Source organism: Rhinoderma darwinii, chromosome 3 (assembly GCF_050947455.1).
Source record: "Rhinoderma darwinii isolate aRhiDar2 chromosome 3, aRhiDar2.hap1, whole genome shotgun sequence".
In the NCBI taxonomy this organism is placed as follows: domain Eukaryota; kingdom Metazoa; phylum Chordata; class Amphibia; order Anura; family Rhinodermatidae; genus Rhinoderma; species Rhinoderma darwinii.
The window spans coordinates 97,770,560-97,783,998 of NC_134689.1; the positions used below are offsets into that span (position 1 = coordinate 97,770,560).

At 42.5% G+C, this 13,439-nt stretch overlaps 1 protein-coding gene across 1 annotated transcript in view; it reads left to right on the forward strand.

Moving 5' to 3' along the window:
- The window catches only part of ERGIC1 (endoplasmic reticulum-golgi intermediate compartment 1), a 110,649-nt gene that overhangs the window by 44,209 nt on the left and 53,001 nt on the right, over positions 1–13,439 (forward strand). Inside the window, exons 2-3 of the mRNA XM_075856505.1 lie at positions 3,426–3,487; positions 6,445–6,517. Of these exons, the coding sequence (XP_075712620.1) occupies positions 3,426–3,487; positions 6,445–6,517 (135 nt within the window). The remainder of the gene's footprint in view (positions 1–3,425; positions 3,488–6,444; positions 6,518–13,439) is intronic.

Below are 13,439 nucleotides of genomic sequence, written 5' to 3' on the forward strand. Positions count from 1 at the left end.
TGGGTTTTGTGCGGGGACATTCTGCTGTGACAAATCTCCGTAGGGTTGTCCTGGCGGACATGGTGAAAGATGGCCCAGGAGACGAGCCGCCTGCCCTGATCACTTCAGATGCCGAGAAAGCTTTCGACAACTTGCGCTGTGGGTGGTTAGGGCAGGTGTTAGATGCTATGGGTTTTCAGGGTGCCTTTAGACATTTCCTCAGGGCTCTTTATATGCAACCAAGTGCCAGTGTGCGTACGCCTGGTTTTGTTACCCCACCTTTCACGCTGCTGAAAGGGACGAGACCGGGATGCCCGCTGTCCCTCTTATGTTCTCTGGACACAGACTCGATCTTTCAAGGTATTCCAATTGGTGGCAAAACATTAAGGTTAGCCCTCTTTGCAGATAATGTGATATTATTAATGTCTAACCCGAGTTCAGATTTGCCTAAGGTGTTAGATGTCCTTATGAAATTTGGTCTTTTTCTTGGGCTCTAAATTGAATGTTTCTAAGTGTGAGGCCCCTTATTTGGGAACCAAGACCCCTGGGGGGGGGGGGCGGACTACCCATCGTGATCTCAGAGATAAAATCTTTGTTAGGATGGGGTTCAGTTCGGAAACATATGGTGAGGGAGGTTTGGAGAGACACTCAATTTCACATAACGCACAGAGCTATTTTCGGTTTTAACCTGCCACCGAGTCCCGCAATGCCTGATCGATTACTGGCCTGTCCTAAATGCCATACTGGTAAGACTGATCTATTACATGGTCTGTGGCATTGTTCCAAAATCCAGCCCCTTTGGTCTCTGGTACGTGACATGAGGGATACTTTGTGGCGTATGTCTTTGCCAATGTCCCCCGTTCTTTTCCTATTTCACTATTGGGAGGAGGAGACGGATGATGGCAGAGCTCACGGGAGACTCCTGCCTCCACTTTTTCACCTGATCTGTTTGGTAGTTAAGCAGTTACTGTCGCAACACTGGTTGTTGCCTACTGTGCCAAATATGAAAAATGTACGGAGTCAATTAAAACAATGTTTACACATAGACCAGAAGCACAATGTAGGAAAACCAAACACACTCAGAATTTTTTAATTAAATGCAAGGCTTTTGTCGTGAACCACTTGTCTGATTCAGAAATCACACAGGCGGTGTCTCCCTTGACGCTCACTGCATGGTACTTACTGGAAATTTTGAAGGGTACACTGGGTCATTTACATCTTACGTGATATATGCGTTTTGCTACAGGTGCTGATTATGACTTTTTCCCGGGAGGGGGTTCTTTCTTTCTTTCCTTTTTCCTTATTTTATGTAACCGGGAAATGCAATGTGTTACTTCTTGGATTTCTGTATTCTAATAGTTTTTTTTTTTTTTTTTGTGGTCTGCGTGCCCATATCCGTTGTATAGTTTTGAATAATTTGAAGAAACGGAATAAAAAATTTGTTTAAAAAAAAAAAAAAGTGTATACTGGATCAGACTACACCGGTATGTTTGTCTGCTAGGCCCCATGCGCATGACCATAAAAATCGTCTGCAATTACGGACCTATTCACTCCTATTGACCACGGACACCTTCCCGTATATTTGCTGGAAGGTGTCCGGGCCGTTGAAATATTCCGAAAATTATGGAACACGTTTTGTTCTTTTGCTTTTTACGGGCCGTGCTCCCATACTTTGTATGGGAGCACGGGCTGAAGATGCGAGTGGCTGTCCGTGGCAAAGTTGCTTCAGTTTTAGATGCATTGAGGCTCCGAAAATCAACAACAGTCTGTGTTCTAGTGTGTTCAAATAAAATGTTCCCTACAAACTTATTCTATAATTCTCTATTGATGGCATATTTGTATACTTTTATAGTTAGGACAGACTTGGGATAAAGGAGCAAGAGCAAAGTTTTATCTTTTATTTTAGTAGAATATCTACTTGCGCTCTATTCATTGTGATCTTCGTTACTTTTTCTAGCATACGGCTGTGACCGTGACCATCTAATCCAGGGGATTATGATCCTCTGGCCTCCTAAGTACAACTCTAAGCACGAAAAATGTAAATTTATGTCAAAGTACAAGTCCCATTCTGCCAACCTACATTAGGGTGCTGCACTCCTAAAATGGTTAATACGGTATTGTCCAAGTTCAAATTTTAGAAAACGTCACAACTCAATACATATGTGCCAAATAAAGTGTACCATTGGACAAGAAGGGTGATCAACAAGCTCTTTGATTCGTTGCGTGGTGGAAATCCTAAATGGAAAGTTACTGTGTCGACCTTTCCTGTTACAAATACAATAACCTGATTCATGGTAGTCTTTCCTAGGTTTAGTGTTTAATGCAATAGAATATGCAGACTGCAGGTAATGGATTTTTTTTGTTAAAGCCCTAAAACCACCTTTCTAAGAGTGTTTATTCAATAATGGATTATTTCAAGAGGTTTAACCTCATTGCACACCCTAGACTCCTTTAACAAGCTCCAATTGTATGCTGTTCTTCATTTGTGAAACACATGGGCTTAACCTTGGGATAAACTGCCTTAGCAATGGCATGTCAAAAGCTTTTATTAAAGTCCCTGCAGGTCTGTGCCAAAGCAGTAAGCCGTCAGATCCTTTGGATCGGAGCCCATGCAGTCATTTAACTGGGCAGTTGAATACATTTGACGTGGAGGGAGTTGGATGGCGTGTTAGTTTTGGAAAGGGAAATGGAAAAAGAAAGCTGTATCTTGTATTGTTGCTGCTTTAATTCATTGGGAGATGCCATATATGTGTCGTGCAAGTAAATAGTAGTGGAGGCAAACGCTGAAGGAAGTCTATGCCCGTATAATATATGATGTCAGGTGATATAATCCCGTGACCGCGTTTGTACGTGAGCATGGGCCATTCATGGGGATCTGCACAAATAATGAGGCTTCTTAGTGACCAGTGCACGTTCAGATGTGCATACGAAGCCCAAGGTCATGGACAGAAATGTGCTCACATCATTAAGTCGTATCTGAAAACTTCAGCCCAACTTTGCCTGCTTCACTATTGTTTATTTGTAATGCATACACTGGTCTCTGCGAGTCTGAAAATGTAGGCGATTTAAATGAGCAGTTGTTTAGTGTGCTAGTAATGTAATGCTAAAGTGGATTCAGTGGGGAAAAAAAAGCGAAAACCTACCTGTATGAAGTGATCTACATTATTAAAAACACTAGGAACTTTGTGTATTAAAGCAGTGGTTGACTAGCTTAGGCAACCGCTATCCAAATGCCCTGTTAGGGTGTAATGGGAACGGATCATATCGCTTGGGAGCCCCCTCTAAAAGAGGTTGCCTGTTTAGTGTGAACAAAGCCTAAATATATCAAAATTAAGAAAAAGTTTAAGTGGCTAAATCATTTCCATAGGCAATACTTTTATTGAAATTATAGAATCCTTAATATCCTAATTTTTTTTCATCATTTATTTATTTTTGGTTCATTTTAGGTTTGACATCTACCGCAAGGTGCCCAAAGACCTAACACAACCAACCTACACTGGCGCTATCAGTAAGTAAAGCTCTACCTTTTTGTTCATTTTGAATTATTTAATGATTTTAATGATCGTAACTATCTTAAAGGCTATGTAAACCTGTGAAGACTGTTTTTTTTGTTTTTGTTTTTTTTTTAATTAAAACATTATAGTGTTTATTGCAACTTTGCAATTGGTTTTTATAAAGCATTTTTTTTAACTTTTTGAGATATAGCTTATATGTAACCTGGAGACATTATAAGGTGTATCTTGCTCTAAAACTCCAATCTGTCAGGACCGCTTTGATGACCGTGGGTCCTGTGTATTTCGCGCTTCGATGACACAGGATCCAGTTATTCACGATCACCTCTGAGTTCAAATCTTAGATGTAGTGGGTAATAGGTGGATCCTGCGTGGACCCGCTGACCTGACTGATTCGGGTTTCAGTTTTTAATAAACAATTACAAAGTTGCATTAAACACTATTATACGTTGTTTTAGGGAGAAAAAAAAAGTTTTCACAGGTTTACATAGCCTTTAAGTTAAGACTAGCAATAAAGCCAACCTTTACAGAAAGTATGTATATTTGTCTCAATATTAAACCGAAATACAGCGGGGGAGTAAAGGGGATATTTAACCTGTAGTGGTCACTCCTTTCCTAATAAATGATTGCTATAAATGCTCCCGGATTATTGTTTATATATTGGTACCCCAGTCCCTGGTGGCTAATGGTAATATGCTGGTCTGCTTGCTCCAGCGTTACTCTCCTTTCTCCACTTGTGACCAGACACTTGAATAGAGCAGCTGTCATCTGACAGTTGTTCTGTTTCCTGATGACAGCGCTGCTCTCATGTGACATCTGCTTCTTCCTTGGATTTGTAAATGAAAACTGTAAGATTAATTTACCAATAACCTTATGGCATAATTTTTTTTTTGTATACAATTGTTTATTCATATATATTTTAATGTAGTAGATCCTATCATGGTCATGTAAAATTCAATTTTAATGTTATTGGAATGTTGTCTAAAGAGCAATTGTGGATGGAGCGGCAATAAAGAGATTTGTAAATTAGCTTTATAATTTCAGTATAAAATTGAATTCACATCCTAGTCACATGCTGGCTAAGACGTTTCTTACTGGTATTTATTTCCTCTGACATCAATGCAGATTTGCAAAATACTGGTACTGTAACAATGCTCTTTTGTGCTCCACACACTAATCTTTCAGGTCCTGCTTATCCATAGCCACTGGGCATAGTCTGTTACATTAACTGTTTAATGATTCACAAGAATCACAGTTTAACTAACTTCACCGGAATCGAAGAATGAAGTTCTGTCTGCAACAATAATGAAATGGGCATGGGTGCCCATTATAACTTTTTATTGAATGTGTTCATATTCAGGAAGAGATCACAGTGAGACGTTTACCCAACGTCACACCGTTCCCCTGTCATGGCCCAATTCTTCTCCCTGTTGTCATATTGTGGTATGTATGCCAAGCTGAAATTGGTGCAGTGGTTGCACAATTCCCAAGGCATTATAATTATTGGTTAGACGCGATGTGAACATCTATCATAAAAGGAATAATTTTTCGATCCCTAGAAATCTGCAAGAATCCATTTGCTACCTTCCCCATCTGACCAGCGTGTGAGGTTAATGTGCTTTCTTGCATGCCGTGTTTTTACAGTCGCCACATAGAAAGCTGATACATACAGATTGGATTGAATTATTTCAATCTACATCAATGCTGTCATTCAGTAGAACCAAGGACTTCATCAGCTGCGAACACTAATGCCTAGTACGTGGGCCATGACGTTATTTAATCGGCTTTGCTGGGATTTTGTGCGGGCCGGAAGTCTTACTACATCACCATGTTAAAGAACTTTGTCTCTTGCATGGCATTGTCATTGTGATGCTGCATGTTGCTGGTGCGACACGAGCTTGGGTGTATGTATTATTTGCCCAGCACTGCTGGACCCATTTATTGTACAAATGCAATTCCACTTTCTTTTCATGGTGTCGATGATTCAGGCAATTTTATCTAATCCCCGGGTCAGCAACATGACTATCGCGATCAGTTGAACTGATTCCCAGCAAGTTGCAGTTTGGCCACTAGCGACACTCCGATGGTGCGGTTAATGGGGGGGGGGCACACTCCAATAGTACTGTTTATGGGAGGGCACTCTGATTGCATTGCTAACAAAAATGGGACATGCAAGTGACTGGATTGAAAATCCATTATTATTGCCTACAGGGGGAAAAAAAAAAAACGTGTACTGGGACATGACACGTGATAAATTTGCATTTGATTTTAATAGTGTTACTTTTTGCAGTCTTCATATGCTTAGAAAGGTAGCCGTAGCTTACATGAAGCACTGTATATGTTCTGTCACTTATTTACACTATTCTATAGAATTCCTTTAATTTAAAACTAGAGGCAAAATGTCTTTAGCGGTTTTTTTTTCCCCCTCCGTAGCTTATTCCTTTTTCATGTTATTGTTGCTCTAACACATACCCGTTGCTTACCACACATCTATGACCGTGCTTTCACCAATGTGTTGTGGCACCAAGCATTGTGATAGACATAACATAGACCTTAATCTCCAGCCTCATCAGTGTCCACATCCCAAATGACAAGAGGAAGACGATATGTTGCAGGTTTATAAATGAGTGATATGGATGTTGTTTGTTACAGGTGTTTTGTTGCCCTATATAAAATTGCATTACCATAGGGAGTAGAGATCCCTGTGTCCCTAGAACTTTTCTTTCAGTGCTGGAACAATAACATGATGTTTTCATTAAAACGCATCTACGCGTTCCCTGACATCAGGCAAATATTGCCTCATTTTTGACGTTGGTAAGTCAGTCACATATGCTATTATCAATATTTGATTTTTATATGGAATCCACCATCTTGCTTGTTCACATGATCGGGACTGTACAGTCGATATGCTTTGTTTCTTCTAGTAATAGTCATGTTGTTTTCTTTCTCGCAGTTTCTGTTTGCTGCTGTTTCTTCATCACCTTTCTGTTCTTGTCAGAGTTGACTGGATTTATTGCCAATGAAATGTGAGTATTTATCTCCGAGGTTGTTTTGCTAACCAAACACTCATTTAGTCTATCCATACAGTAATTAAATAAAACTGTGCCCAATTTGAGCAGATATGTGAAGATCAAATGTTCATATCTAGTCTTTTAGTAATACCCTTGTCCATATGCTTTTATCGGGGCTTATAGACATCATAGAGTGGATCTCAAACTCTGGGGGTAGATAAGGTGTCTTTTTGCTTTTTTTTTTTTTTTTTATAAATAAAATTGCCACAGTGCTAGCGGTTTCCATTCCCATAATGTTCTGCGCGTCTTTACAGGAGTGTACTGTATATGTATTTACACTGCAGGTCAATAGGGGGTGACCCACAGAACGTGGGATTTGACCTGAACTAGTATGGGCAGATTCTTGGGGTAGTGTCATGCCCCCCAGTAAGAGGAGATAATGGTCCCTACCGATCGCTAAAACGAAGCAGCAGAAGCGCTCGGGTGAGTGTTGTGTTGCTTTGTCTCCGATTAGCTATTCTCGGAAAGCCGATCAGAAACGAAGCGGCTCAGCGCTCACCCGCGCACTTCTGCCACTTTGTTTTAGCGATCGGTAGGGGTCTGAGCGCTCTCACCCCCCACTAATCAAAACTTATGACCTGTCGCTATGACGTAAATTTTTTTATCAAAGTTTAGTTATACTTTTAAATGATGTCTTATTATGATTTAGTACTTTAGGTGTAAGGATGTGCAAACATTTATCCCAATTTAATTAAATCTGATGTTTTGTTGTTTTTCGTTGTTACATGTCACGTATTATCACTATGGATACAATCTAAACCTACATCGCAACAATGTGGGGTAAATCACAAGCAAGCCTTGTCCATTCACGTGTAAAAACCATCAATGGTGAAAAACTTCACCACCAAATAAATAATGTCCAACAGCACGATCCTAAGAGATATGGAAGGTCTGTATCCTAAGTCCCATATCACGGCTGCCATGTAAACAAACCCAGTTTGGATGGTCAAGAGGTATCACATGAAGATAACCCATTAATGCACCAACATCAACCACTGTATATGTCATTTTTGGTTCTGTAGGGACCTTTGACTTCTCGTATAGGCCTTGCGTTATTGAGATATCCTTACAAACTCCCTTGTATTTCATTATGTGTGCCCCAATCTTCAGTCCATGACATTAGAATCCCTACCTTCCATTATGGACTGCTCCATGGAACACGTAAATTTAACGCTTTCTACAGAGTTGGAGGACAAATGATAACTGGGGAATCCACACAGGTATGGGTGAGAGAAATGGAATTTCTTTTTAAATTAATTTCCGCTAAATGTGCTAGTTTCTGAGCAGATTCCATATTCCTGAAGGCATTTCCTAATATAAGGTAATTGTTTTACTGGTTACTCCTCTGCTTCCCACAGACATTCTCTGAGCCCTGGTTATGTTTCCTGGACAATGCTTTGCTTCCTATCCTGTATCATCCTACAGAAGCATTCCCTAGGTGGTGATCTCCCTTCTGTGCACTTGTCCAGTGATGTCCCCCCTCCTCGCTACATCTAAAACACTACAATCCACATTTTCCTCCTTTTTTGTATTCTAGTATTGGTGAGTGATAGATGGTGGCAATGACTGTTGTCTTGTAGCACTGGTGCGTTGGAGTTCGAATCCTACAACAGTATGGCTGTACTGTGTTTCTCTGCTCTCTCTGTATGCATTAAGCTGGCCATAGATATAAGATAGTTTGTCAGCTGGATGATCATCTACCACAACTTTTTCATGAACATGACTTATTTGGTTGTATGAACGGGCATGATTTTTCTATGGGGGGAGAGATATGTAGCTGTCAGATACCAGTCGCTCTGCTTATTTTAAGGAAAGCCAACATGTCCCGTTACGTTTTTTCCTGATGTGATATTGCGTGACAGTCAGACAGTACTTCTAGATCATTTGTACTTTTTCTGCAGTGTATTACATTTTAGTCTATGGCTTAATATCATTGTAAAGATCAGCATATCAACCGCCCTCCACACGCTTCCCTCAGGTAAGGTAGCCGCGCAACCCTGACAGAGCCACTTCATGTTTTAAAACCCTGTTGCTACCCAACAAGAAGGTTGATTGTTACACAAAAGTGCCAAACCATATGTGTGATACAATTTATTATTTCTATGATGTATGTTATAATGACTTAGAAAACTGAGAGTATGTTCCCACACAGGATCTGCTGCAGATTTTCTGAATTGAAAAACGCACCGCAGAACACTTTCCGCACGACTTTTCTGCGGTTTTTTTTCTGCGGTTTTTTTTCTGCAGCGTGGACGTGAGATTTTCTAAATCTCATTCACTTTGCTGCTACTGCAAATGCTGCAGAATTTCCGCACAGAATTCCGTTGCGGAAATTCTGCAGCGTTTACGCTACGTGGGAACCCGGCCTGATACTGCTGTGACATGTAAGACTCTGTTCACATCACAATTATGCTTCACCTTCAGTGCGAAACCTGGGAAAATATGACCAAGGTATGCTCCAAATGTAAAGTCCAAAAATAAGCCAGACAATGGCATTGGTCATCCATAGGTTTCAATGTTAAAAGGAAACAAAAGGTATAATGTGCGGTATAAGTCTTTTTCCAGTGGCCAAATGAATAGGTAAGAGAAAAAAAAGCTACTCTTTCCGAAATAGTAAAATACTGACTCGTACCTGCCCAGTGGATGCCAAAAATAACGCTCTTGACGTCTGTCGGGCCCATGGATGGGGGCGTTCAGTGTATGCGAATTTACCAATTCTATCCACAAATGCCGAACGTACACACTGACCGCAGTATGAATATTGCCTAATAGGCACTGGACAACTTGAGAAAAAAAAAAAAACTGATGTAAAGAATTGTGATCATTTTAATAGCTGAAGAATTGATCTGAGTTAGACACGCACACACTTTAGTTATGATTGAATCAATGTGTACAGCAAAACAATATTCACACATTGGCAAAATAAAACCAACATATTCCCTATAATAGTTTTCTTTCAGATCATCTGTCACCCTACGATCATGGTGATAAAGGTGACTGTCAGACCAAAAGTTTCATGTAGCGGTGCGTGGCGTGCGTGCGTGCGTGCGTGCGTTTTCTCCTGTGAATCTGAGTCTACAACCTCAGAATGGTAATCCTTCCCTACTCACTGGATTCCTATTCACTGTTTCTCCCTTTCTACATTCACTGATTCACAGTAGTTACACGCTGAAACTATCTTTTAGATATCTTGAGTATCTGATTACTTATAATCCCCAGGGCATCCCAGTCACTATTGTTACCAAGCGACCATACTAATGCATAGATACTAATACACACAATGTTACATTTCTGTTGTGTGAGCTGTCAATTCTCCTAAGCGTATGTAGTAATATGAAAGATATGCTAATCACCTTGCCCTACTAACACCACAGAACCAGCTCATACTCGGAGGCCTTGTCACTTCCTGGGTGTTACATGGGGATTCTAGTTTGGCTATTGTAACATTCTCACTCTTGTACAAATCTACTTTCATTTTGCTTTTCTGTTCACTTTACATGTGAAGTTTATAGTGATCAAAAACTGAACACCCGGACCTCTTTCTATGCAATGCAAGCAGATCAGCCCCAGCGATCTCCATATATACTGAAAAACTGTAATGCATACAATTCGTGTCCTATGAATGAGAACAGGTGTACAGATAACATGTTCACATGAAGTTCTCCCAGTATGCAGTGGTAGGTACCTATCAAAAGTGGTCCAAAGAAGGACAACCAGTAAACCAACAACCTGTTCATAGGCGCCCAAGACTCATTGATGCGTTGGGTGAGAAAAGGTTAGCAATCCTGGTCCGATCCTATGGAAGACATTTAAGGAGAAAAATTGAGGACCAACGTACAGTGCTGCTAACCTCAAATTGGAGTCTAGACAGAAAGGAGATAAATGGGATCTATTGGGTTTAAAAATAATAAATAGGCAATTAGATAGGCTACGCTTTTTGACGCTGGACTAGCGTCTTCATCAGGCCAAGACTTGTTAGCAGCGCTGTACGTTGGTCCTCAATTTTTCTCCTTAAATGTCTTTGTGCGGTTGTCTGTGGACCACCGGTTTGGACCTAGCTGCAGCTACAGCACCCGTTTACATTACTACCTGCTTACAGTAGAGTTGTTCCTACTACTTGCACAACTCCTAAAGGTGAGCAGCAGTTTCACCATTGTTTGTTTCCTCATTTTCGCTTGTAATCTGCACCATGTGGCGCCGTGGTATTTTCTCGCTTTTCCTCTAGGTTCCTATAGAAGGAATTGATGGCATAAATTGATGAAAAGCTAATGCTGGCTACGATAGAAATCTGTCAGAACACACAGTGCATCACAGCTTTCTGCATTTGGGATTGCGTAGACGAAGACCAGTCAGAGTGCCCATGCTGAGCACTGTCCAAGTACCAAAAGCGACCACAATTGGTACGAGAATCAGAACTGTACCATGGAGCAATGGAAGAGGGTTGCTTGGTCTGGTGAACGACGTTTTCTTGTACATCATGTGGGCAGTCAGGTGTGTGTGCGTTGCAAACCTGGGGAAGAGATGGCACCAGGATGCACTATATAGAGAAGGCAAGTCGGCGGAGGCAGTGTGATGCCCTGGGCAATGTTCTGCTGGGAAACGACATACCTAAACATTGTTGCAGACCAAATTACACCCCTTCACGTTAATAGTATTCGCTACTGGCCATGGCCTCTTTTAGCATAATAATGTATCCTGCCACACTGCAAAAATTGTTCAGGAATGGTTTGAGGAACATTACAGAGTTCAAGCTGTTGACTCTGCCTCCAAATTCCACAGATCTTAATCCGATTGAGCATCTGTAGGATGTGCTGTAAAAAAAGTCTGATCCCCACCTTGTAACTTAAAGGATCTACCACCAACCTCTTGGTGGCAGATACCACAGGGCACTTCCAGAGGTCTTATAGAGTCGATGCCTCAACGGGCCAGATCTGTTTGGGTGGCACAAGGGGGTCCCACATAATATTAGGCAGGTAGTTTTTGTTTTGACCAGCAGGTTTGTGGTATACTGGGCTACTCCACCTGCTTGGCTTAGGGCCACCTCTTAGGGTGTTGCCTAAGTAACCCCCCCCCCCCCAGTCTTCACCCTTTTATCCCTATTCAGTGATCTGGCCTTCACTGCGGGGAGGCTACCAGGTCTCTACTTCTTGTGGTGGTCCTGGCGGAGTAGCTGCTGGCAAAACAGACACAAGACAGGCACAGGCTGTAATGACCGGGGGGTAGGGAAACGGACAAGTGAGCCCTAATCTACCCGCCACTCTGTCCCTGCCTACTTGCAACGACCCGCCCTAGGCGACGGGGTACAACTGGGCGGCGGTCCCTGCACTCAGTAAGTGCACGACAAACACGACAAACATACAAGGGAATACAAGCAAGGGAAAGGGGCAGTTGCCCACGGCAACACCGTGAGCAACCAGAGTGGTGAACGAGCCGAGTCAAGCCAGGAGTGTGCGAGGTACCAAACGAAGAGCAGAAGAGTAGTCAGTAAGCCAGGGTCAGTATGGAGCAGGAACAAAATAGAAGGAGCTGTAGCTGGGCCAGGAATACACACGAAAAAGAATAACAAGCAAGGAGGAACAGGAAATGCAGGTATAAATAGACAGAGGGCGGGAGCTAGCTGAGTCTGGCCAGGCTGCGATAGGCTCTCCCACTCCTAAGCCTGCCAGCCTGAGTGGCGGAAGCTGGAGTCAGTCTCAGGGATGTAGATTCAGGTGCTGACTGATTAATTAAGGGAGTTAACCCCGAAGCTGTGCCTGGCAGATCCTTTACACAGGCAGATGGTACCCTGATGGATGAAAGCTTATAGAGGATCACTGGTCACAGGGGGGTAACGGGCGGCTGGTCACAGTGGAGTAACGGGCGGCTGGTCACAGTGGAGTAACGGGCGGCTGGTCACAGGGGGGTAACTGGCGGCTGGACCCAGGCTGGTAGGGGGCGGCTGGACCCAGGCGGCTATCCGGTAGCAACTGTGGACTGGATACAGACTGGTACAGGCTGACTACAGATGTTAACAGTGGACTGGATACAGACCGGCAATTGATAACCGGATGCAGGCTGACCAGAGTTAGCAATAATGGATTGGATACAGGCTGGTAATTGATAGCCAGATGCAGGCTGATCACAGATGGCAATAGTGGATTGGATACAGGCTGGTGATTGATAGCCGGATGCAGGCTGACCACAGATAGCAATAGCGGATTGGATGCAGGCTGATTACTGATAGCAATAGCAGACGGGATACAGGCTGGCAACGGACAACTGGATAAAGACTGATAACTAGTAGCAATAGGAGACCGGATACATGCCGATAGCAATAGCAGACAGGATACAGGCTGGTAATGGTCAGCTGGATACAGTCTGATAACTGGAAGCAATAGCAGACCGGATCGGGAACCTTCGGTGGATAACACTTGGTTGTTCCAATATTGCTCAGGCACCTGCTGGTTAGTGAAGGTGGCTTAAATAGTCCTGGTGGGCAACAGAGATTGGTGAGACACTTTTGAATTTAGCTTGCGCTTTAAGAAGCAGCCAAAGCGCCCGCGCACTAGGAACAGTGCGGCTGCGAGCAGGGACACAGTCAGATTCCGGCGGCCAGACCCTCCTCCAGTCCAAGATATGAGACCCGGTGGCGGTGACTGACGGGAGTCTCTGGACCTGTCCCCGGCGTTACTTTTAATGTTATGGCTGAACGTTGTATATTCTAATTTTCACACGTTTCCTAAAGCAAACTCTGTCATCTACAGAATACGTAGGAAATGTGTACAGACTAGTTTTTTTTATAAATTGTCTAGAAGTTGTAGGCTTTTCGACAGAATATCTAGGCATTCTGTACAGTGTCTTAGTTTCACACATTGCCGGTAACATATGCACCGATTAA